This window comes from Crotalus tigris, unplaced genomic scaffold, assembly GCF_016545835.1.
Source record: "Crotalus tigris isolate CLP2741 ecotype Arizona unplaced genomic scaffold, ASM1654583v1 scf7180000023602.573895, whole genome shotgun sequence".
NCBI classification, from domain to species: Eukaryota; Metazoa; Chordata; class Lepidosauria; order Squamata; family Viperidae; genus Crotalus; species Crotalus tigris.
Window position 1 is genome coordinate 544,630 of NW_024100071.1, and position 25,229 is coordinate 569,858.

The 25,229-nt window shown below is 35.0% G+C and overlaps 2 protein-coding genes across 5 annotated transcripts in view; both read right to left on the reverse strand.

The window, feature by feature from the left end:
- Window positions 1–4,791, reverse strand: part of SLC9A4 (solute carrier family 9 member A4) — a 37,048-nt gene extending 32,257 nt beyond the window's left edge. For both annotated transcript variants that reach the window (XM_039319590.1, XM_039319591.1), the window contains exons 1-2: window positions 3,404–4,791; window positions 767–1,230 (exon numbers count right to left, since the gene is read on the reverse strand). In XM_039319590.1, coding sequence (XP_039175524.1) covers window positions 767–1,230; window positions 3,404–3,656 — 717 coding nt within the window. In that variant the 5' untranslated portion in view covers window positions 3,657–4,791. The remainder of the gene's footprint in view (window positions 1–766; window positions 1,231–3,403) is intronic.
- Window positions 4,792–4,942: 151 nt separating this feature from the next.
- Window positions 4,943–23,868, reverse strand: LOC120297220 (interleukin 18 receptor accessory protein). 3 transcript variants are annotated; one of them, XM_039319594.1, is made up of 10 exons: window positions 23,006–23,867; window positions 21,178–21,448; window positions 20,212–20,389; window positions 19,103–19,277; window positions 14,677–14,745; window positions 13,030–13,144; window positions 11,355–11,512; window positions 10,371–10,511; window positions 6,416–6,586; window positions 4,943–5,532 (listed from the first exon to the last, which is right to left on the reverse strand). In XM_039319594.1, exons 1-10 carry the CDS (start codon window positions 23,073–23,075, stop codon window positions 5,165–5,167), a joined length of 1,716 nt encoding a protein of 571 aa, XP_039175528.1. In that variant the 5' UTR covers window positions 23,076–23,867; the 3' UTR covers window positions 4,943–5,164. The 3 variants fall into 3 exon arrangements, with proteins under 3 accessions (XP_039175528.1, XP_039175526.1, XP_039175529.1); XM_039319592.1 differs by having other exon boundaries at window positions 21,169–21,448; XM_039319595.1 differs by lacking the exon at window positions 10,371–10,511 and having other exon boundaries at window positions 21,169–21,448; window positions 23,006–23,868.
- Window positions 23,869–25,229: the final 1,361 nt, after the last annotated feature.

Sequence of the window (25,229 nt, forward strand, 5' to 3'; positions counted from 1 at the left end):
CCTTAAAGAGCAAGAAAACTCTCCTTTCTGCATGGAGGCTAGCTGGGTTACTTTGGGCCAATCATTCTCTCTCAGCCCCCCCCCCTTCAGATGTTTAAAAAAGTATTTACTGGTAGATTATGTTCCAAAATGTTGATTTAAGAGAACTTCATGCTACAGTGATTGATTCAGATGACTGTACTCAAAGCAATCTCAATTAACAATGGTATCAATGAGCATAGTTTGAATCCCTAGTGAGAATCATTACTTGATAATAAAAATATGAGATTTGAATTCTTAGTTGGTAGGAGATAAACACTATAGTTCTTAATTCTTAATGAAATGGTTAGCTGTAAATTAATTCCAAACTGTAAAAGCTAAGGCATGTTTTGTTGCTTAATTGTTTTAATTAAGGATCTCAGTCACTGCTGTTCTTGAGCTATAAAGTCAGCATGATCTTTGTAATTAAAGTTTTCAAAAGACAATACAATGAATGTACATTTGGTAGTTTGATTGTAAACTTGGCAGATTGAGCTTAAATCTGGACAGTATTGTTTTTCACTGTTCACCAAGCAAGGGTACTAGACTCCATTTGACAAGGGCACCGGTTCTAATCCTTGATTAGCCACCAAATATATGGGTTAGCTTAAGCCTATTTCAAAAGATTATTGAAATAACAAAATAGGAACGATATGGGTTGCCTTGTCCTCCTTGGAAGAAAGAGAGAAATGTATACACATGTGCATTAGAAAAGCTCAGTTTTTACAAAAAGTTGTAACATACTTACTACAGTTATCCCATCATTTAATAAGGATTCTCCAAATATCATCATGTAAAGTTGTTCATTGACAGACATCTCCTCAAAGACAGCTAAGACAGCTGTTGGATCCACTGCTGAGACCATGCTGCCAAATAACAGGCTGTCAAGCAGATTCACATCCTTGAGGCCAAAAGGTATGATCTGGCAAATTCCATAAATTGATAATCCAATGCCAAAGGAATTTATGAGGGAGCCCATTGCAGACCACCAAAGAATTGAACCAAAGTTTTCAAAAAAGGGGCGGGTGGACATAAAATAGCCTCCTTCAAGGATAATGGGTGGAAGGAGGTATAAGAAATAAATACTGGTAGTCATAACTGGTGGAGATTTGTGTTTGGTGCCAAAAATAATCCCACCAACCAAAACACCCATGGCAATGTGGAGACAGTTTTCTGGCATGAAGTGTGGAAACCGATGGTAGAGATGGAAACCTTGAAAGGAAATAAAACTATCATGATGCTCTATTGGGGTTTGGGAATAAAAAAAATAAATCTTACTCTACCCTTTGCTCTTCATATTGGATATCAGCAGTGCATTAGCCTGGTGGAACCCTAGGACAGATTTCTCACACTCTTGCTGAAGGTGGACAATTTGTTGCCTCTTCAGCAATAATACTACAGTGGGCCCATTCCTCAGAATTTCTGAGCAACCAAAATGCATAAGGAACATTGAAACACTATACAACCAGATTTGATCAGATAGCTTAATTGTCATTGTGATTAATAGATTTAAACATTTAATTTTTATTGTAGTCTAAAGTATATTTTTTTAAAAAAAATCTTAATGTCCTTAATATAAAGGTTTTATACCACACAATGGTTTGTGATCCCCAGATACTTCCAGATTGTAATTCAGATTGACCCAGAAGGCAACAGGAAAGTTACCACAACATGAATTTCCCTTCTGGATAATGAATATCAGAAGCTGCATCTCAGTTCATACTTTCAAACACTTCCTTTGTATCAGAAGATAATGAATTGTGGTCACACCAGATAATCTGATAAATAGTCTACACAGATTTCACTGATTAATTGAAGTGCATAGGGAGAGACACGGTTTAGTTTTTTGCATCCGGCAACCTGAGAAAATATACATGATCTGTCTTTCTGATGTTTCATTAAATTGGTGAAAATTTGATGTTGTTCGGGTACACCATTTTTTTGGGGGGGGGAGTGTTATGTTTCCTTTTTCTTTCAGTGAAATGGCCTTGTCATTCACTTATTTTATTTTTACTCCAATGTTCCATCATATATTATCCTCTATTCTTTCAGGTATATTGTTTCTAGGGTGATTTTTATCAAATATCTTCTCAGGTTCCTATCTCAAACCCTCTGTTTTCCAGCATTACTTTCATAGTCTTCAATACACAAAAAGAACAGCAATATTTGTGATCTTCCTCATAGAAGAGTGACAGCAGATACGCTAGCATTTTTATTCCATGACTCTTAGAAATGGTTTTCAGTTTTGAGATAGAAAGATAGATAGATAGATAGATAGATAGATAGATAGATAGATAGATAGATATCAGTTAAATAATAGTATTCATTATATCAGAGCAGCTTACACAATTGGTGCTAAAGCATCATCACCATAAACATAATATAATGTAGACTGTTCCTTTTTCTGTAAGAAATCTGCATATGGTTTTTGCATTCACAAATCAATAGATCTTTCAAAAGTATTGAAGTTTGTATTGTAACTTTACAGTATTCAGGCAAAAGACTAATCACCAAGGACGGTATTCTTAGTGATAAAAAAGATAAGCCTCTATCAGATTACAACATAACTTAAATTCTGCATATCTATGACAATGGTAAGAATTTTAAATTATTTCTAATTTAAATACATATAGAGAATGATCATTTTTTAAATTCAGTATTGATCTTTATTGGATTTATTTTCAAACGTAGGGAATGAAAACAAACCATTTAAATTAAAATATTAACAATATATTTTCAAGTACTGTGGTTTGAATGAAACGATTTATTGCCTTCCTTATGAAAATGTAAAGTGTTGTTAAAACTGTAGGTCTGTTCATAATCATCACTGTAATAAACCCCACTGATTGTAAGTATAGTTACATCCAAGTAATAATGCATAGTATTTTACTTTGTAAAATCCTCACCTTCCATACATAATATAAATGGAAGGCTAAAAAAACCACTTTATGTTTAAAAATTGAACTCCAAAATGCAAAACCGTCAAGTGTTTTTCCAAAGTTAATGAAGTGAAACTTTCAGAGGAAATGTTAACTTTTTCACACTAAATGCTGCATATGCTCTTGAAGATGTCTGAATTAAAAAGTTGCAACACAGTGCTAAAGTGTGTATATTCAAATGTAATTCACATGGAGGTTAATTTTGGGTTCATTCCAAAATAACTTTAAGACCATTAGCACTGTATCTATTCTCACTGGGTGATATTTGCACGACTGATTTTGGGTGACAAGCTTACTTAATTTTTCAAGCCTTAAGTAGAATCTTCTTTGTAACCTAAATTATCTCACTAAATTGTTATTTCCTTGGTAACAAGCTGGGGTTTTTTCTATTTTTCCAGTTTTACTTGTTCACACCTACTTTTATTAAATAAGCATTTTTCACTTACCTATTTTCGCAAGGGAAGCCAAGAGTATCCAAAGTGTAACTTCATAGGGTATTTCTACATATTCATAGTCTAAGGTGAAAATATGTAGCCTCTCATCTCGTCCTGATTCTGTAGCATCAAAGGGGTCAGCTTTAGATAAAGCACTAGAATTTGTATGAGAAAGTTGCAAAGACATCTCTCCAACAGCAAAATAACTTTCTAGGCTTGATAATAGCAACAAGCAGCTAAGACACCCAAATATTTTAACAGCCATGATGAGAAGAATTTTATGTATGGGATGTCTTCAAGGCTGAAATCTTAAACTTGCTTTTATCTTGTTAAATTCCCATTTTAAGTCAGAGTCTTTAGGATCATTCCAGCTTTATGTAGGCTTTCTGTCTTGTTGGTTGGTCTTCTCAAACTCATTCTTCTAAATTTAATTTACAAGACTTTTTCAATATTTTGCAATATTCTATGCCACAGCTTTCAGTTGCAGCCTTTCACTCCCGAGACTACTACAACACAATCCACCAGACTTTCTGAGTTACAGAGAATCCAGAAACAGAACTATTTGACAGGTCCTCCCCCAATAGCAGTTTCTCCAGGTTTACTTACAGTCAATCATTTCTGGGTTTCTGGCAGAAACACATCAAATGTTAGGTTAGAGACACCTAGTGGAAATCACAAGACCTGCAGCCATGACTTTACTGGAAGACTCCAGGAAACGGTTGGGACTATCAAAGGATCACCTTTATTTGTTTCTTTGTTTTGTTTATTAATTTGTTTTGTGGATTTCTTTTTTATTGCCTCGATTGTCTGCAATCTAAACAATGTACAATTTTCAACTTTGATAAATCATTATAGTATACAATAGTAACATTAAAATAGCTTAATTACACAAACAAACATACATTTGGGAGCTGGTAGCTATAATCTCCAGTGCATTTCACAAAAAACAAGGACTTTAAAGATAATAGCCAAAACCTTGAACTGTATTTGGAAACAAATCATAGGCAATGGTAACATGGTATTATATTATAGTAACAAGGTTGCTCATAGTTGGTCATTTTCTGTTTCTCTGAATGAATTATTTAATTCATTTAGGGTTTTTTTTTAAAAGAAAAACTAATGTATTTTTTCACACCCTTTAAATTACATTACAGCCAGGAACATATTTAAAAGGATAAATCCGAATCAAGCAGCACCGTATCCAGCTGAATAGCATGTCTATAAATAGCTATGGCATAAACATTAACATTACATAATACTGCATTAAATAATTATAATGTTTATGAAAGGCTAAAGACCACAGTTGTTAAAATGCAAGCCAGAAATGATCATCCTAGCAGTAGGGTCGCCAGAGCCCACTTAGAGATAGATGAATCTGCCCATTTTGGCTTTTCCATACTGTACTTCTCAGTTTTCTATGGATAAATATAGTTCTTCCTGTTTCCATATTAGAATCTTAACAAGCTCATTTTGCTTCACATTTATAAAGTGCATATTTTTCTATCACAACAAATTGCGCATTACTTCCTCCAATATGCATTTTGGATAAGATTTTTTTTTTGTCTTTAATGGGCTTTATTTTATTTTTTATTTTACTTTCCGAGTTTCAGTTTAAAATGATCATATTAGAAATAAAATGCAAATGAACCTTTCTCAAATTCCCATCTGCCATCCAACAATCATTTATAGCTGTGGGGCTTCTGAAAGACTGAGCAATGGGCCCTACTGTATTATGCCTTAGGGCTATGCTCATCTTTTGTTTCTCATTTTCTGTTACCAACACCAACGGTTACTGATGGGAAATGAAGGCCACTTGTTCACAACACTGTTGCTGTGTTTTACTGGCAAGTGATACTGTAATTTCTTCCAGAAGTGCTTATTAGCTATGGGAGACGTAGATGTTCTCCAGGTAAGCCTGGGCAAAATCCTGAGGGCTTTCTTCACCTTTGGAGATAATGAAGGTGGCTCCTGAAAAGTCTCAACCTGTATTAGGATGGGTTTCATTGCTTTATCTTCCAAGGCAGTGTTGATTGCTGCTTCCAGTTCAAAGAGAGCTTGGCTACTTGTAGCATAATTTGGACTCAAGATGATGATGACTCGCCTGCTCTTTTTCATGGCATTGACAATGTCATCAGTGTATGCTGGCAAAAGAGAGCATGATTAATAATGCACTTTATTTCTTTTTTTCATGACTTTGAATCTATGCCTTGAATCAAAGGTATAAAGCAGGGGCTTACAGAATTTCAAGTATTAAGATAAAATCCAAGCAAAACAATAAACTCTGAAAGCAAGTTAATGAAATCTGAGAAGTAAAAATGAAACTGTTCTTTCTTAGTAGCTCATCTACAGTACAAAATAGCACTCTCCCACTAGGTCAGGAATAAATATGGGCTCTTTGCATTTTCCACTGACCAATACTGTCAGTACTAATGACTTTTACAGAACCGCTGCATTTTGCTCCAGTAGGTCAAATGCTGAGTCAGTAACATGATTTGGGTTTGCGTTTGGTTTTACAGGTAGTCCTTGACTTATGGCCGCAATCGAGCCCAAAATTTCTGTTGCTAAGTGAGACAATTGTGAAGTGAGTTTTGCCCCATTTTATGATCTTTCTTGCCAACAGTTGTTAAGTGAATCAATGCAATAGTTAAGTTAGAAACCCAACTGTTAAGTTAATCTGGCTTCCCATTGACTTTGCTTGTCAGAAGGTCACAAAAGCTGATCACACGACCCCGGGACACTGCAACTGTCATAAATATGAGTCAGATGCCAAGTGGCTGAATTTTGATCATATGACCATGGGGATGCTGCAATGTAAGTCTGAAAACAATCCTAAGTCGCTTTTTTCAGTGCTGCTGTAACTTCAAATAGTCACTAAATGAACTGTTGTAAGTTGAGGACTACCTGCACTTGCAAATGATGCTATGTTTAACATCCCCCTAATATTAGGCTGTCACTTTTCTATGATGGAAAGTATTGATGCAGCTATTTTTTTTAGCTATTGCATGAAATCAGAGAAAATATTACCTCCACCTGGAAGGATGTCTCTTTCTGTGAGGCACAGCTTATATCCATAATCATGTTCTAAAACGAGTGGAAGAAATTCTAGAGCTAACTGCTCTTCAGTGCATGGTTCTTGGCTGGCTTCAATGAACTCTGGTTTTGCATAGGAGACAAAAGCATCAAATTCCTTCCAATCTAAAAATAAATAAATTAAAATAATGACAATGAAAAGAAGCAAATGGGCATTAAAACTTAAAAATGAGGAAGGAAGGAAAGGAAAATATTTTCTAAATCAGGGAAATGGGTTGAAATGTTTTGTTTGAACTGACCACTACTGTCACGTATACTGAGACAATGCAAGGAAGGAGAACAGGAAAAGCAGCAGCCCTAGAGATATTCTGGCAACAGTGTGCATGTGAATGCCTGATTGTATATGAGTGTATTATATGAGTCTCCCTCTGTGTGTAAGTGTAAAATAAAAACAGCCACCATGGCTAGGATATATTTTCATACCAAAACCGTATTAAATGTTGTGTTAGACCAGTGGTTCTCAACCTTTTTAATGCCACGACCCCCAACCGGTCATAAGTCGAGGACTACTCAACCGGTCGTAAGTTGAGGACTACTCAACTGATGCAGCACCGTTTGCAGAATGAGACTTTTGGCGGCTCAGCAGAGCAGAGACAGCCTGGACAATTCCTATTAGCTTTTGAAAGCCAATAGAATTAGACTCTATTCAAGAGAGTCTATTCTATTGGCTTTCAAAAGCCAATAGAATAAAAGAGAGTAGCACAGCTAAGGAAAAGGGGAAAAAAATGGCAGACTGCGTTGTTTGGCAACCCCCGTGAAATGGTCGTTCGACCCCAAATGGGGTCCCGACCCACAGATTGAGAACCACTGTGTTAGACAAACCATTCTACATACAGTATATAGCTGAACTATACTCAGTAGGTTGATGAGATGAGAACACAAAATTAGGTCTGGATTTCCATTCTTTTTTATACAGAGCCTCACTATCTTCAAACAATATCTTACTTAATTCTTATTATGAAAATAAAATAGTAATAAAAATAAAATAAAAAGCCTGTATTTCACACAAAATTAATTTATTTTCTTATTCTAGTTCCTTATTTACAAAATCATACTCATGAAAATAACATTGAAGTTCCAAATGAAAATTTCATAGCTATCAAAAAAATATACATGCCTCTTCTTTCCTATATACTATGCACTTCCAAACAATGTCAAAAAGTCATAATTTGCCCACAGCAACATTGTGCATTACTGGGCAAAGAGGACATTAAACCAAGCTTTCTGCAATTTCAGTCAAGCACTCCATGATGCCACATTATTCTTTGACTTAAAATGTGCTGACCTATATCCAGTGGTGGGATTCAAATATGTGAACAACTGGTTCTCTGTATGGATGCCACTTCCAGAAGTCCGTTCTGGGCCTGGGCAACAAAAAATTAACTATCGGTTCTGCCAAACTGGTACAAACCGGCTGAATCCCACCCCTGCCTATATTGCTGGAGAATTGTATCATTTTTCATTTTACCAGCAGAGGCTGCTCTAAAACAAAATCTTTAGGCCATCTGAGCAGTGAGTTAACTACTGCATCAATATTCTTAATCCTCTAATGGTCACAAATTCTGATCTTGGAGCATTTTCTTATAGAAAATAAAGTGATTCCATATCTAGATTAAAATGCAACATGCAGAATATCAAAATGGGCATACAGCACCAATGCTGAGAAATTATAGGCAGAAAATTTATGAATGGCAATTTGTAACATGCAAAAATCAAACCATTTTATATTGATTGTGTTAGAATCTTGTGCAGATAAGATATTACAGAACAATTATGATTATTATTTATTAAATTTATTATGAACATCCACTCCAAAATTTATCCAAACATAAATTAAAATTGTGAAAATTGTGAAAATAATGAAACAAACATGGCAACCTAGACTAAAAATAACCATACTAATAAAAAACAACAAGGATTTCACAGACACACTAACTCAAGGCCTGAGAACAGAGCCAAATCTTAAAGTCCTTCCAGAATCCCAGAAGACTGGGCACCATACCTACCTCTGGAGGGATGCTGCTCCAGCGAGAAGGGGCAACAACATAGAAGTCACACGTATTTGATCCCACAAGATGATAATATTTAATGGAGAGAATGTGAAGTGTATCCACTCTGCCTGAATGTACCATACAGGCAGAAACAATAGGAAATAGGCAGTTCCTCAAATAACAAGACCTATGCCATGAAGAGCTTTATATAAAACAACCAGCACTTTGAAATGCACCCAGGAGTCAACTCCAACTACATTAGGCTTCAATTCACAGAATTCACAGCCATTTGAAGTCTTAACATATCTAGACAATAGTTGAAGAAATATTATAAAGGAAAAAATGACTTAAATCTTCATCAGAGACTGATACTATTATTTGGAACTGACCTATGCTATGTAGACATATTTGATTCAAATTCCTGCTTATCTCTGAAATTTGGGGCATGAACTTTTCAAACTGGTGAGTTATAAGCAAAAAATTGCCATGCTATGTATTTATGAATGTGTGTGTATGCATATTATGTGTGTGTGTGTGTGTGTGTGTGTGTGTGTGTGTGTGAAAATTATCACCATAGTTTTTATCTCCTACTTTTTAGTTCTGAACATTTTTAATTCAACAGATCACTGATGAGGGTTTGTTTGTTCTACATTTACAACTAGCTTATAAAAAAATAATAATTCAGAATTGCTTGACAATAAGAACACAAGAAAAGAAATGCTTTTGCTACCAGCTCCTTTCAGGTGTCCGAAAGTGATCATATATTTTTATTATAAAAACAGTGTATAGAAAGTTTTATCTTTAGCCAAAAAATGAGAAAGTAACTTTTAAAAGAAAGGATCAAAAGAGGGGGGGAGATGAAAGTTCATTTTTGTAGAAAATGAAACTTTTGACCTAAATTCATTTCCTGAATTTAATACCTCTGTGGCAAACTAATATTAAAAACATCTTAGTTAACAGATTCTGTAACAGCCACTGCACATTCATCAAGGCTATATCCTTAGCAATTCTTCCCTCCTCCTTCTTTCTCTTCTCCGCCAATATTTTTTATGAAATCTGTCTATTGTCTCTGTTTTTAAGATTAAAATTCAACTACAGTATTTCATTCATAGTTTTTATTTTGTTCATTCAGGTCAGATAATAACATTTGAAATGTTTGAAAGTTGAAACTTTCATCAACTGAATTTAATGAAAGAAATGAAAAAAAAGAGTTCATCAGATTTTTCTGATGGCTTTGATAAAGATTTGGTTTCTGTGTATTTAAAAGGATTATGTCAAGTTTTAAGAAATGTGGGCATGTGCAGTGTTTTGGTTTGGGTTTTTTTTCTGGTACAGCCTGATTCATACTGAAAATTCTATCCTTCCAAATTTCCCTAATTTTCCTTTAACCATATCTGATTGATGAGTTATAAGATTATAAGTAAGGGCTTATTAATAATAATTTCATATTATTAATTATTATTAATATTAATTATTAATATCAATTATTCATATTCTACAGACTATTGAATATTGTTGCAGTATACCTCTGCGTTGGGGATGGGAGGGGAGACAGGATTTTAAAAACGGTTTCTTAGGTTTCAGTCCAATGTTCCATTTACTGAGTCAGGAGAGATTATAATACATGCTCAATTCTATAACCAGGGATTCTTATAAAAATGAATATTTTGTATTCATTGTATTAGTATTCAATATTTGGGAATGGGTTGCTGAGATCCCTGTATGTCAAGTTAAGATACTTAGAGACGATGGGTAAGTGAGGTAGGAGCAAATATACGAGAGAGAGAGAGAGAGAGAGAGAGAGAGAGAGAGAGAATGATAAGAACCAGTAGTATTGACCAATCTTCTCCCATTAGTAAATTGGCCATTAAATGCTACCATAAATCAAACATTCTTACCACTCAGAGTTTCATCTTTGGCTAGGTAATTCCGATAGAATAATATAAGTTCAATCCAGTGGCTATAAATCAGCAGGCCTCCTGAAACCACTCCAAATAATATTATAATAGTGCCACACAAAATAAGCAAGAAATGAATTGCTAAAGAGAAAATAGAAATAGATAAAACATAATACAAAATTAATAATGAAGTTAATGATTAATGGTGAAGTTCAAGATGAAGTATAACAGTTGGGGAAGGATGTGATAGATGATGACCTGAACTTGCCCACTGAAGAAATAGATGTATTCCTAGATCCTCAAGGAGTCTTAACTGCCTGCAAGGAAGATTACTTAATTTTATCCAAGATAAGTATATTTAGCTGTGGAATTTTCATCTGAGAAGCCATATATTGGTAGTCCTCGTTTAGCAACCACAACTCGGTCTTTAAGTGAAGCAGTCATTAAGTGAAACTGAAACTGTGCTTATGATCTACTTCAATTTTCCTTTGCTTCACATACTCATGTAAATGTGAAGACTGGTTGCAAAGTTACTTTTCCTCACTACCTTAATTGTGAATGATTGCTAAAAAAAAAGGCAGTCATTAAATGAGGACTACCTGACTACCTGTATTTCTTCAGAAGGAAGGAAGGAAGGAAGGAAGGAAGGAAGGAAGGAAGGAAGGAAGGAAGGAAGGAAGGAAGGAAGGAAACCTCTTGTCTTCATGTCACTCACAATCTAACTTCACAGAGAGACCTGGCAGCCCCATTTAAAAAGACCCTGTGATTGAGTATATGGATTCATTAGAAAATGAAGAACAACAGCTATCTAATATGGCACAAGAAACTGGAACTGTTTTTATAATAGGAAATTGAGGCTAAGGCTCATGAAATTCATGTAGATGTTTACCCCATAACATAATATAATAGGTCAGAAAACCAAAGAAAAGTGTTAATGACGTCAACTAGAGCAATGATATTATCTTAGTGGTTTGACAGTTTTACCTTTTTTTGTTTGCCTCTTAAGTTTGATCACTCCAGTAGCATTCCCAATAGAATTTTGGGCCAAGCAGATAAAGTGGCTGTTTAAATTTTCTTCAGTTACTTTTGTCAGTTTGAAGGTAAGAGTAAAGGTTTGTCCATCCAATCCCTGTGGATGAACTCTAAACAGAATAATGCTCTCATCAATCATCAGTCATGCTCCCATCCATGTGTAAACATTTGCAGCTTTTTATGATATCCATGAACAAATATTTTAAATATATAGACAGGACTCTTTATAATCTCAGAAAAAAAGAATAAAAAATTGTGGCAGTCACATGTACCAGTCACATTGAAACTCTTGTTCTTTTTAACAAAAAACAACTCTATTTATGGTTGGTCAACATGGTCTTCCAAACGCCACCTCATGAATCTACCACTCAAGTACTAATATGTTTCTTCTATAATCCATCTTTCCAGTAAGAATCTTAACATGCTATACACTGACCCACTTAATATTAATTCCCCCAACCCCTATAGCTAATTTATGCATTAAACTGATTGAATAAAGCCAATGAAAAATTAAACTCCCAACAAAATTGCTAAACTAAATGACTAACCTCAGGTAAACTCATGGGCTAAAATCAAACAAGCCACATTAGATTTAGCAAGATATGAACTGAGGGATAATTCACTTAAAAATCTTTGGGTTTTATCATATTTATTAATATGATAATATAATATATTTTATATCTGTTGTTTTTTACATTTGTTTTATTTGATTGTTCTGCACTGCCCAGAATTGCTTTTTGAGAGATGGGCAGCTGATTAAATTTGATAGATTTTATATATATATATAGATAGATAGAGAGAGAGAGAGAGAGAGAGAGAGAGAGAGAGAGAGAGAGAGAGAGAGAGATGTAAAAACATAATAGCCCACAATCCTATGCTTCTGATCTATGATTTGCAAGTTTCATAATCTACCTACTAAAACATGTTGGCCTTTGCATGTTCATATTCCTTTCTGTTTGTTATATTTATTGGCAAGTATAAAAACCAAACCAAAAATAATCCTGAAAAAATATATGCAGAATTAAGGGTTCGCAGAGTAGGGCAAGTTAAAGAAGATTGAGATGGCAATAGAAAAGTTACAGCTATGTACTGGATCTTATAAACAAATTGTAATTTCATCTGCAGTTTTATAATGACAAACGTATAAGAAGGCATATATTTTATGTCTGAGATACAGAATAATTTCCATACTGAGGACCACATTTTGTCTTTGAATAACATGTCAGGAGTCATGCCCCAAAAATCTTGTGATGGGATTAAAATTCTTAAGCAATTTAAAAATTAATATTGGGGATTTAAAAAATTAAAACTGACTTCATCTAACTGAGATTAAAAGTAACTTTGATTACTTTTAATCTGATTACTCAGATATATTTAATAATATAACATTAAAAATACAGTTCGATGACAACTTTGGGAAATGCATCCAAGGTCTCCAAGGAGCACTTAGACTCCTTGGAATTTCAGATAAGAGTTTAATAGGTATGTCTAAATCTAAATCTAAATCTAAATCTAAATCTTCCTTCCTTCCTTCCTTCCTTCCTTCCTTCCTTCCTTCCTTCCTTCCTTCCTTCCTTCCTTTCTTTCTTTCTTTCTTTCTTTCCTTTGATTCAGACACTTTCCCCACCTGTCTTGCTGTATCAGTTGTTTGCTTTTACTGGTTTCTCGGTACCATTGTAGTGAGGAGGAAGCATTCATTTCAAAACCAAATTGTGCTTTGCATTCAAGATCAATTGGTTGACCTTAAAAAATAAAAAAGATGAGGGTGGGGGAAAAACAGTAAGTATATTTTCCACGGATCAGAAAATATTTTAGAGTAGTTTGCAAATGGTTATGAGTTTCTTTACACAGGATTTGAAAATTTGCAGATTATTAATATTAAGTAGCGTATACAAAGGTTCTTCAAAAAATAATTCATGTAGCTATAGGGTTTTTTACACAAAAAATCTTGTTGCATTTTAAAGACTAGTATATTTACTATTTTCATTAGATTTCATCACACACCACTTCCAATCTATCTTTCATGCACTTGATGGAAAGGAGGTGATATTGAAGCACATAGGATAATAATTATACTAGGCATGTGTGTTTGGGTGTATGTTTGTATTTGTGTATGTGTGTTTCAGTAAGTCTTGATTCCTAGCAGCTGCTTGGACAGTTGCAGTTTTCTTGGAAGATTTTTCAGAAGGATTTGCCATTTCTTGCTTTCTATGGCTGTGAGACTGTGAATGGCTTCATGCCTAAAATGGAACTAGAACTTTCAATCTTCTGGTTTCTAGCCTGATGTCTTAACCAATATATAAACTGTGTCTCTCCTATTAGGTTTTAATTATGACATATTTGAAAAATGTTGCATTTAATATGATAAATGTGAGTCTTCTAATGTAATGCTATGGACACATATTAATTAGAGCAAATTGATACAGAATAATAAAACTATATATTCCTGTTATGGTAAGTGGGAATGATGTTAGGAGATAGGATGTAGAGCCATAGATGGCAATGGTCAGATAAGAGACAGATGAGTCTACAGAAGTAATGGAGCATGGCAAACATCTCAGAAGGGACCCTTCCTAGTTTATTGGACTGTAAAAGTGAAAAGTACTTTAGGAGTTGCAAGGTTATGTTAATGTACCCTTACAATACATTTTAATACTCCTGGATCTGCTTCTTGTCTGAACTACTTTGAAGGGAGAACAATTCCACAAAATGAAAAGTCAAACATCTCTCATTTTTAAAAAACAAAAATATGTTGTACATTGGTAGTGGGAGGGAGGATGCCAATAAGGAACTTATAAACTAAAATGGCTGCAGAGAAGGCACTTGCCTACATTTTAATAAGTTATATTTCTCCCCTTTATTACACTTAGTATTACAAAATCTAAAAAAAGCTTTCTCCTAGAAAGATCATAATATCTAAGACTCCAACACATTTAGAACTTTAAAATATAATGTCCAGTCCCTTGAAATGCTGGTAATATACACTTGAATCTATATACTGCAACTGTTCTATGAAATTCATACTTTTAAGCTGCAGCTGTTTACCAGCTGGGAGAATAAATTGTGACTTTTCCCCTATTTCAGAATAGAATCCTGCTATTTTGCTAAAATAATAGACAATCTATGATTTATATTATAAATTAAGTAATCCAAAAGTACCCACAACTAGTCCATTTTGACTAAAATTAAGTTCTGGCTTAAACTGGAATGCAGTCAATGTAAGATACCTATTATCTCATAAGTTGCAAAATAAAAGTGAAAATTTAATTCTTACCAATTTCTACTTCAAGGGTTGTCTCATCACTGGGATTCAAAATCTTTGGAGGATGGATAGTGTCTTTTGCTAAAACATGAAAAATGGTGTGTTAGAAGTTAAAAAATAAATAAATTATCTTTAACATGTTCAATGCATGTCTAGGTTATAATAGAAAGATCCATGAGAAAACACAGACAAGATACCTCTTAATTGGAATGACACCAGCCATCATTTAGTTAGCTGAAATATTGCAAGCAATTTCTTTCCAGGATTAAGTACTTTCAGCAAAAGTGAGTTCTGTAAAGACTTCTGGTTTGTGCCGTAGCGCCCGGTCATGGGATTGCGGGATTGTGGCTCTCCACACCCCACAGCTAGTTTTGCCCTGCCAGAGGGCCCTAAATGGGTCTAAGTCAGAGAGGTGGCAAAGAAAAGAAGGGTGCCCCAATGATTCTGGAATGATGGCGGTCATTTCCCTTGATTCGGGGAAAGACTTCTAACCCGACAGGAGAAAGGCTGGTCACACTTTGTTGACCAGTCCAAACTACTTGCAGCCGAAGTCCACAGTTGCTTGAAACTAGGTAAGGAATTTGATCTTCTCTCTCCTATTTTATATCTGATTTCCTGGAAAAGTTCCCCAAGAAGCAAAAAGCCTCCCAAAGTGAAAAGGGAAGGGATTACCTCACTCTTCTATAGATGGAAGTGGCAAATTAAACCCTTATGGGGAGTAAAAATATAAAATACTACAGTTTGGGTAAATTTGAAAGTTAAAAAAATTGTTAAAACTCTATACCTGAAAAGGAAGAACAAAAATAACTCTTTGTTTTAAAAAGTTGAAAAATGAACAGTGACATCTAGTGGAGGATTAGAGAAAACTATAGCAGCTTTGACCCAGAATATGGCAAGACGCCTAAAAATAGCAAAAAACAGCTGGGAACAAAGCATTGAGCTATCTATTACTGAGTGAAACTACATATGTTTAGAAACTGCTGACATTCTGGGATTATAAACACACGGATCTGCATTCTTAAACCTAAGAACTGTTTGCAGAGAAAGAAAAATCTTGGCCTTTGGCTAATCTTCTAAAGGAGAAATTACTGGAAAAGTTTTAGATGGTCAAATACTTTGGACTGAATCCTGACTGGTTGATAATTACAAGACCCCTGAAAAGAAGAACCATCACAAAATATTGTTTTCAGTGGTGCCTTGACAATTGGAAACATATTGGATTATAAAACCATTATATAAAGATTTGGCTGTTTGGATTTTAAGATGGGTTGGCTTGATAAAGCTAATTAAAAAGATTATGACACCGGTGAAAAACTACTTAGAGGGGGAGAAATAAAACGGATATTATATACCTGTCTAAAAGTGATAGAAAACCATACCCAACACCTTCTCCTTGGCAAAAGAAGATTAAAGTTGGAGTCAAGAGACGTGATTCAACCTATCAGATGGAATATTATATGACTAAACACTTGTTTGAATGTGGTTAATAAATATATGGATATGAAGAGGTCCTAGAGAAATATTATTAGATGGTGTATTATAGGATTAAATATTGTTGGAATATGGCCAAAAGAATAGATAAAGCTTGAAAAGGAGCCCTATAGTAAGAGGAATAAGGTATATAAGTAGTATAATACTTTTAGAATATGTGAAATGTTAAAACATTGAGAGGGTCTATATAAATGAAAACTTTGGATATTTAAAGGTAATGATTTTGAGAAAATTATGATTGATAAGAGTAGTCTGAATACTGAGGGGAAACTAAGCTTCAATAAGAATCTTGAAACCAGGACATATAATGATTTAATAAGATGATTTTTATAAATACAATGGAAACAAGCTGATTAAAAACATGTTATATGTTGATGTTACTATTATATGCATAAATACTAAAAATGTTTTATATTCAGCTTGGTATATACTGAAAATATTAAGAATTATATTTGTTTAATGTAGACAAAAGGAGAATGTTACAGGAAGAAGAGAGGGTCAAGAAATATATTACCAACATATTAATTGTAGAAATTAATTATCATTGTTTTAAATATATGAACCCAGACAACACACTGTTCATGAAGCATTAAAGATTGTTATTGTAAAAAATTAATAAAATATATATTTTTCAAAAAAGTAAGTTCTGTAAAGCTTTTTGTAGCTTTTGGTTCCAGAGGCTAAACTTTTATTCCAGATATGTACCTATATCACAGGCAAAGGATACTTCTATAAGATGAGATGAGATGAGATGAGATGAGATGAGATGAGATGAGATGAGATAGTAAGGTAAGATAAGGTAAGGTAAGGTAGGACAAGACAGGACAGGACAGGACAGGACAAGATAGGATAGGATAGGATAAGATAGGATAAGACCAGACAAGACGAGGCAAGGCGAGACGAGACGAGAAAGGACAGGACAGGACAGGACAAGACAAGACAGGAAAAGGACAGGACAAGACAAGACAAGACAGGACAGGACAGGACAGGACAAGACAAGACAAGACAAGTTAATGTTTATTGTCATTTTTTTACTGCGGGCACAATGGCACACATCAAAAATAAAATTTAGTTGCCCACTCTCAAAGTGAAACACATACATGACACACACCTAAACATACTATATACAACATATGTATAGACCCACACTGCTACATATACATAACAAATAAATATTAAACACTATCCATCTTGAATATACAATGGAAGGAGGAAGCTTGAGAGTTCACAAGGTTAATGCTGTATGGAAGGAAACTATGGCTGAATCTGAATGTTTTGCTTCAGATACCACAAAGCCTCCTCCCAGAAGGTAACAAGGAAAACAGGTCGTTGAAGAGGATGTGTAGTGTCCCAGATAATTTTACGGACCCTGCTCAAGCAACACCTCTGTGCTATGTCCTGGATGAGAGGGAGGGAACTGCCAATGATCTTTTCGGCCATCCTCACCACTCTCTGCACCGCCTTCCTGCTGAAGCAGTGATGCTTCTAAACCAGACTGTGATGCTGTATGGCATCCCCTTAGAAAGTGGTAAGGATAGGAGAAGGAAGATGTGCTTTTCTTCTGCGTGTGAGATAGTGTATGCGTGCATGCATGCATGTGTATCTGTGAAATAATTTTAATTTTAAAACATAACCTCTTAGGAATGACAGGACTATAGCAAAAAGTGACTGGTGCCCTGATTCTTTCTCGGATAGATGTTTCTCTTCTGCTGTCCTTCTGCCTCTGAGACAAGTAAAAGTACCACATCTTCTCTGAAAAAATATGGATGATTTCTAAATGGCAGTAATGAATAGAGAAATGTGAATCCTTTGATACCATCTAGCATTCATCTGGATTTTTGCAGCCATTAGCCCTACTTTTGACATACTTCTCAATCAAGTAGCAGAATAGAGTTATTTCCATAAGCCTGATAGATAACAGACTTTTGAAGTCAAGCAGAGAGCAAAGAAAAACAATTTGTTCTATAAAATAATGATTTTTCCTAGTAAAGGGAAAGGGGAAAATTTCCCCTATCCAGTTGTTTTCAACTCTAAGGGGTGGTGCTTATCTCCATTTCTTGGTCGAGGGAGCAAGTGTTGTCTGAAGATATTTCCGTGGTCATATGGCCAGCATGACTATAAGCTGTTACTTTCCCATTAAAGTGATACCTATTTATCTACTCGCATTTGTATGCTTTCAAATTGCGAGGTGGGCAGGAGATTTCTTAGACTTCTTACACAAATACAGAGACACACACATATACTGCAAGACAAATGCCATATAAATTTAATAAATAATCAATGTCACATATCTGTGAAACTCATTAAAAATGAAACTGGCTAATAAATAATACTGTGTTATCTTTTAGAACAATGTTTTTTATTTGCTTGCTTATGATATGCATGTTCACACTTAACCATCCATATGCAACCTCACTATCTACTAGAATAAAAAATCAGGGTTTAAATTGGTGCTGTTCCTTCAACTGAACTTTTTCCATATGATATATAGATTTCCCACTGAAATTATCTTAACATGCATAATTGGGCTACCATAATAATCTGCCATAGCATATTAGTTGCATCAATCTTAAACAAGAATTATTTGAATGCATTCTTGTAAAGTTTTCCAAGATAAAATTCAATCCATTTTGAAAAAGAAGTGTTGTCAATGATTTATTTATTTATTACCACATAGATCTCATTTTTTTGTAATTTATTTTAAAAGTTTGTAAAAAGCATGTTTCTATCTTCTAGTAAATTGCTTTAAGAAGGGAATGTCATAACTGCTTAGACCAGTCAGGAATGACAAAGATAAGCAAATAATTCAACTAGTTATTAAATATTACTATATAATTATAATTTAACAAAATAAACTCTAAAGTCTGATATAGTATATATATCACTGCAAAAACATAAATCACTATATGAAATTATTTATTATGCTGAATTATGTAAAGTGACTTACAGATAACATGCACATTTAGTATTGTTCTCATTTTCCATTGCATACTGTTGTCAGTCAACATGTAATCGCATGTATAAGTACCATTATCTTTATCATATACAGAACGCAGCACTAGTTTATCGTGGTAGAATTGTAGGCCAGGTCTTTTCTTTTTACGTTCTACTTGTATTCCATTCTAAAAAAAGATAAAGATGAACAACTCAAATATTATGATAGGTTGAAATGTGCAAATTCACAAATTCTCAAGTTAACCGCCAGATACTTCATAGCAACTGGTATTCATAAGTGTATGATTTCTGATCCTCAAATGAATTACAAAACTATCATGATTATTAGTCATGAAAGGTATAATTAAAGAACTTTGGGTGAAAATAAGGAGTTTTAATTTGCTTTTATTTCTGCAATAGCCTTCCCTGTACCAGTGCACTCCAGATATGTGGTATTCCAGTTCATATGAATCCCTTTCTGGTTTTGACCATGCTGGCTGGGAACTGCAGAAATTGTGATCCATTACAGCCAAAGAGTGCCAGGTTGTGAAATCCTACTCTATATGAAACCAGATTCTACGACCTTCCCCATCCCACTTTTCCAATGGCAATTAGCAATACCACTTCACAATGCTTTACAGCCCTCTCTAAGCAATTTACAGAGTCAGCATATTGCCCCCAACATTCTGGGTCCTTATTTTACCAATCTTGGAAGGATGGAAGTCAATCTTGAGCTGGTGAGGATCGAACTGCTGGCAGTTGAAAGAATTAGCCTGCAATACTGCATTCTAACCACTGCTCCACCATGGCTCTTAAAATTAAATTAAAATTAAAACCAAATGGCTTTGTGTTTGCCAACCAGTAGCAGCACCTACTCGACTTTGGCTAATCTTGAATGTATATCCAAGTACTCAAAAGATCCAAACTTGCTTAGATTCTCAAGAAACCAGGGAATATTAGGGTAAAAGGTTAAATTGGGAGGTCAAAGAAAATATTCCAGTAGAAATAAGGACAAACAATCTCTCTATAATTTTTCAAACAAATCAAAGCTATTTCAGTGTTTTGTGAAATGCACAGCAATTGAATGGATTCAAGGGAGTTGTTATCTTAAAAAAAACTTACTTTGTACCATTTCACTGATGATTGTGGAAAATTAGAATAACAGTTTTTTCCTGGGCAACCAATAGATGTTCCTTGGTCCACAAATAGATAAATGTCATTTCTGTTGTTAACTGAACAATTAGCCATAATTTTTGTTTGAACAGCTATTAAAATATTGACACATGGTGATATGTTATCCCTGTGTGACACAAAAAGAAACTTCAGGAGAAATTATTCAGAGACTAATTCTGTGCAGGAAGAGAAAAAATGAATTCAATACATTGCTGAACCTGAAATGTACAGTAGTACCCCAGTACTCATTGTTAATTGGTTCTGGAAGGTGCGATGTGTACCAGCATTTTTTTTCCATAAGGAATAATGTAGTGAATCACAAGCAGCTGACACTGATAAGTTCTAGCTTGTGCATTAAATACCAAACAACCGATGAGTTCTGAACATTTTTGCATCAAAATGCATTGAGTACCAAATTTGATGAGTTTCAAAACAGTTGCATACCAAGGTACCACTGTATTATTAAAATCTTTGAAAAAAAATTATAATGTCCCAATATATCCTATGATTGTAAAAGAGATTTTATTTATGGAAGAAATTGACAAAGAGGTTTGAAGATTTAATATGCTCCAAAACTGTATGGACATTGTGAGCCTTCCAGTTGCTTGAGTAAAAGTTCCTGTTCACTATCTATTGGATAGCTTTGTAACCTGGTTTAATTTAACATGTTCCAAAATTATATTATACAGTATCATATCATTCATGAAGGTATGTGGCTATGATCACACTACACAGCATCTGGGTATACTCTTAATAGTTTCCATTCTTTTTCTGACTTATGATTAATATGAAAATGTTGTTTAAATAAAAACATATTTTACAAAGAATTAGCTGCAGATCATATCAGATTTTTTAAAAAGTGATTGTTGGGATGGTAAAACACTAGCAAAATAGAAGTTTACTCACACAACCAACCTTTTCATACAGATGTATGTTCCAGAATGTTCAGTTTTTATTGGCCTAAACCAAAGTGAGCTCCCCCAAAGAGTAGGATTGGCGGTTTTATCACTGAGGATTATAGTGGCTCCTCCACCACTGGACTGACGGAACCACATTACATGATTTTCAGAAAGAGGAGAATGGTTGTAAATTGATGTGGTGTCTTCAGATGGCAGGTCACATGATACAATAAATTTGTGGTTGCTGATGGCTCTGTACCTCATATTGATATGCTTTTTAAGGCAATCTGAAAATAATTTTAAAAGTCAGTACTATCTTTTTTTTTTTTTAAAAAAGGACATTTTAGTTATTATAAGCATCTAGGTACATATGTAGACCTTTGAGAAGCAATCAGCTCCTCAACTAATAACAATAAGGCATCAGTTTGCCAGTATGTGATATTTTATGAATTTCATTGCCAGCACTAGTTCTACAGCCATTAATAAGATAACAAGCCTCATTCCTTGGATCTTCTAAAAGACAACCCACGAAGACCTCTGATATCAAAACACTGAGACATTGCATGTCGCAACCATCCAAAGGTCCTGAAATAGCAGAAGTCCATTTACCCTCATTCTACTGGAAAAGAAAAGAAAATTCTTACACACACACACAAGCACGCACATGTCTTATTTCATACTAGGTGAATTTGGCAACATATAAAAGGGGGCAAAACCTAATTAAGTCCCCCCCCCCAATTCCTATAAGGGGAAGCCTAAAAACCACCATTTGCCTGGTAGATCTATTTCAGGAGATAAAAAAAAAAAAAATCTGGCACCAAGGGCTGGGTTGAGGCCAGTGTTCATACTAATGAGGAAATTGACTCCCCACAAACTACCGGTATACAGAGCAGCAGCATTTCAAAGAAAATTCTGCAGTTTAATTATGTCAGAAAAAAAAAATGGCTGAGTTGCTGAATACAAATGTTGGACTAAGATTACAGAGTCTCTACCTGATTCAGCATTAGTTCAAAGATTCCATAGAGTCAACGTATATTAAAGACATATTCAATATGTCTTTAATATACATCGAATTTATCAATCTCAATACAATCAGCACTGATACATTTCTCCAGGATTTCCAAGAGGAACTTCCAGAATGATCAGGAACAGGAACTGTTGGGAATTGAACCCAGAATCTTTTTTCATACAAAGTGTGTTTTTTTCATTGAATCTTCTAATTGAAATCTTTTTTATCTTCAGAAGCTGAAAAACTGTGTAGATAACACATTTAACAAAAAGATAACCCTTGTTTGCTATTCAAGACCGACCTATGATATATTCATAAGAGGATGGAGTTTTGAAGGATGAGTAATGGACAAAAATGTATGTATTCTTGAAAAGCCTTATATTGTTTATTGACATGCATAATAGACTTTTATAGCTAACAAAAATATGCATATTCCTGCCCCTGACCTATGAAGCCCTCCCTATCTAGAAATCATTAAAATCTGCCTCTGTGAAAGATATAAGATCACACTTTAGATAGGAAAATATCTTTAAAAACACAACCCCTTATAGCTGGGGTCCCCAACTCCCGACCCACGGCCAGCTACTGAGCCATGAGCTGTTTGGAACCAACCACAGAAGCGATGGCTGAGCACATACGCATCTCCACTTGCTTGAGCAGCAGACAAGCACAAATTGAGCCATGAATGCTTGCTGGCCATTTGAGCGGAACCATCACCTCTCCCCCCCCCCCATCAATCCATAAAGCTGGAAAGGTTGGGGGACTCTGCCTTACAGGAAAACTGAGAAAGAAACATCAACCAATGAAGATTTGCAGTAATCTTGAAATAGCTTACCAGTAACAGTAATATCACCAGCTTCTGCTTTTATCACAAACAATAGAAAGCACCAGGAAAAAAAAAGCATTGTTGTCTAAGATTTCATTTCTGCAGGGTTGAATCTTTGGCAGTAAGCCGCAGTGGCAGACATTGAAATTCTTTTCATTACTGTGAAAAAATAAAATGTAGTTACCTGAAAATAATTTATTCCAGACAGAAGCTACAAGGAAAGTGTATAGAGGAAAGCAGAAAATCTTTGTGACATATTTCATAATATGTTACTTTACTTCTAAAACACCTTCTTTAAACATGGGCCCTGTAAGGCTCATAAAATCATAGACTCATAGGACTGAAAGGAATCTTGGAGGTCTTATAATCCAACCTCCTGCCCAGGGCAGAAGTCCTTATTCCATCGTGGACAAATTGTTGTCTAATCTTTTCTTGAAAACCTCCAGGGATGGAACACCCATGACTTTAGGAGCAAGCTGTTCCACTGACTAATTGTTCTAATTGTCAGAAAATTTCTTCTTAGTTTAAGATTGGATTTTCCTCTAATAAGCTTGCATCCATTGCTTGTTGTCCTGCTCTCAGGTGCTTTGAAGAATAAATCAATCCCCTTTTCCCTGTGACAGCCCTTCAAGCATGGGAAGACAGCTATTATGCCCCTCCTAAGCCTTATCTATAGTTCCTTTAGCCGTTCATCATATGGTTTAGCCTCCAGACCTCTTATGATCTTTATTGCTCTTTTCTGCACTGATTCATAGGTACAACTCACTATTATATTAATTTTTATTAAGAAAAAATGAGGGATTATATTATAACTGCTATAAATAAGAAATTATAAAAATGCCAAATATATCTGACTATATGACAACCCAACCATAATTATTATTATTATTATTATTATTATTATTATTATTATTATTATTAAACTGCTCTGGGACTTCAGAATTCAAACAGACAAGCACTTGCAACATAACACCCCAGACTTAACAATTGTCGATAAGAAAGACAAAAAAGTCTGGATAGTGGACGTGGCAGTGCCTGGAGATAGCAGAATAGAAGAGAAAGAACTGGAGAAGATAACAAAATACAAAGACCTACAAATAGAAATAGAAAGACTGTGGCAAAAGCAAGCAAGGGTAGTACCAATAGTCATAGGCTCCTTGGGTGCAATCCCAAAACAACTGGAGCACCACTTGAACACCATTGGCATTGACAAATTCGCTATTAGTCAATTGCAAAAGGCGGCCTTATTAGGAACTGCTTCCATCCTGCGACGATATCTGTAATACCATCAAACATCCACATCTGCCTATCCCAGGTCCTGGGTAAGGACTCGATAGGTAGACAAAATGCCAAATCCAGTCTGAACATCTGGCTGACTATGCGATGATCATATAATAATAATAATAATAATAATAATAATGTAATAATAATAATAATAATCTCGGAGTCGCCCCGGGTTAACAAGGTCCGCACTAGATATTGGAGTTCCTGGATATCTGGTGAAAAATGGGTTACAGGACTCAGGACTGTTGGCTGAGCAACCAGGGCCAGCAGCTGCAGAACTACTGGAAGAAAAGGTGTTTAAAATCAGTAGATATGAAGCTCGAATTGCAAACTATAGGCAGAACCTCCAATTTCAATCCAATCAGAAACGTTTCTACCAATCCATCAATGGAGAAACTGCAAGGAATCAGTCAGTACCTGACAAGGAAGAAACAGTGCAGTTCTGGAAGCAGATATGGGATAACCCAAAGAAATACAACAAGGATGCGGCTTGGTTAAAAGAGGTGGATGCAAATAAAACAGAAGTTGAAATGAAAGAACTAGTAATAACAACAAAAATGGTAGAAAAAAGAGCAAAGAAAATCAAAAATTGGTCAGCACCAGGTGGAGATGAACTGCATGGGTTTTGGTTGAAACATCTAACTGTTATACACCCACTCATTGCCAAGCAATTCAACAATATACTACAAGGAGGAGAAATTGAAAAGTGGCTAACTGGGAAAACCTACCTAATAATGAAAAATCCAGCAAAAGGGGCAACACCAGGTAACTACAGGCCAATTACCTGCTTACCAACAACCTTCAAATTACTAACTGCTGTGGTAGCTGATGCAGTACAACAGCATACTAGTTGAAACAATCTCTTCCACCTGAGCAGAAAGGAAACCGCCCCAATAGCAGAGGAACAAAAGCTCAACTCCTAATAGACACAATGATCTTGGAAAACTGC

Excerpts from the sequence above, each read along its gene's own strand:
- LOC120297220 (XM_039319592.1), bottom strand. The coding sequence starts at position 23,075 with ATGCTTTTTTTTTCCTGGTGCTTTCTATTGTTTGTGATAAAAGCAGAA. Across the intron at positions 10,512-11,354 it reads TAAGAGGCAAACAAAAAAAG|CAATTCATTTCTTGCTTATT; the intron begins GTAAAACTGTCA and ends TTTTCTCTTTAG. Across the intron at positions 6,587-10,370 it reads CAAAGATGAAACTCTGAGTG|ATTGGAAGGAATTTGATGCT; the intron begins GTAAGAATGTTT and ends ATTTATTTTTAG.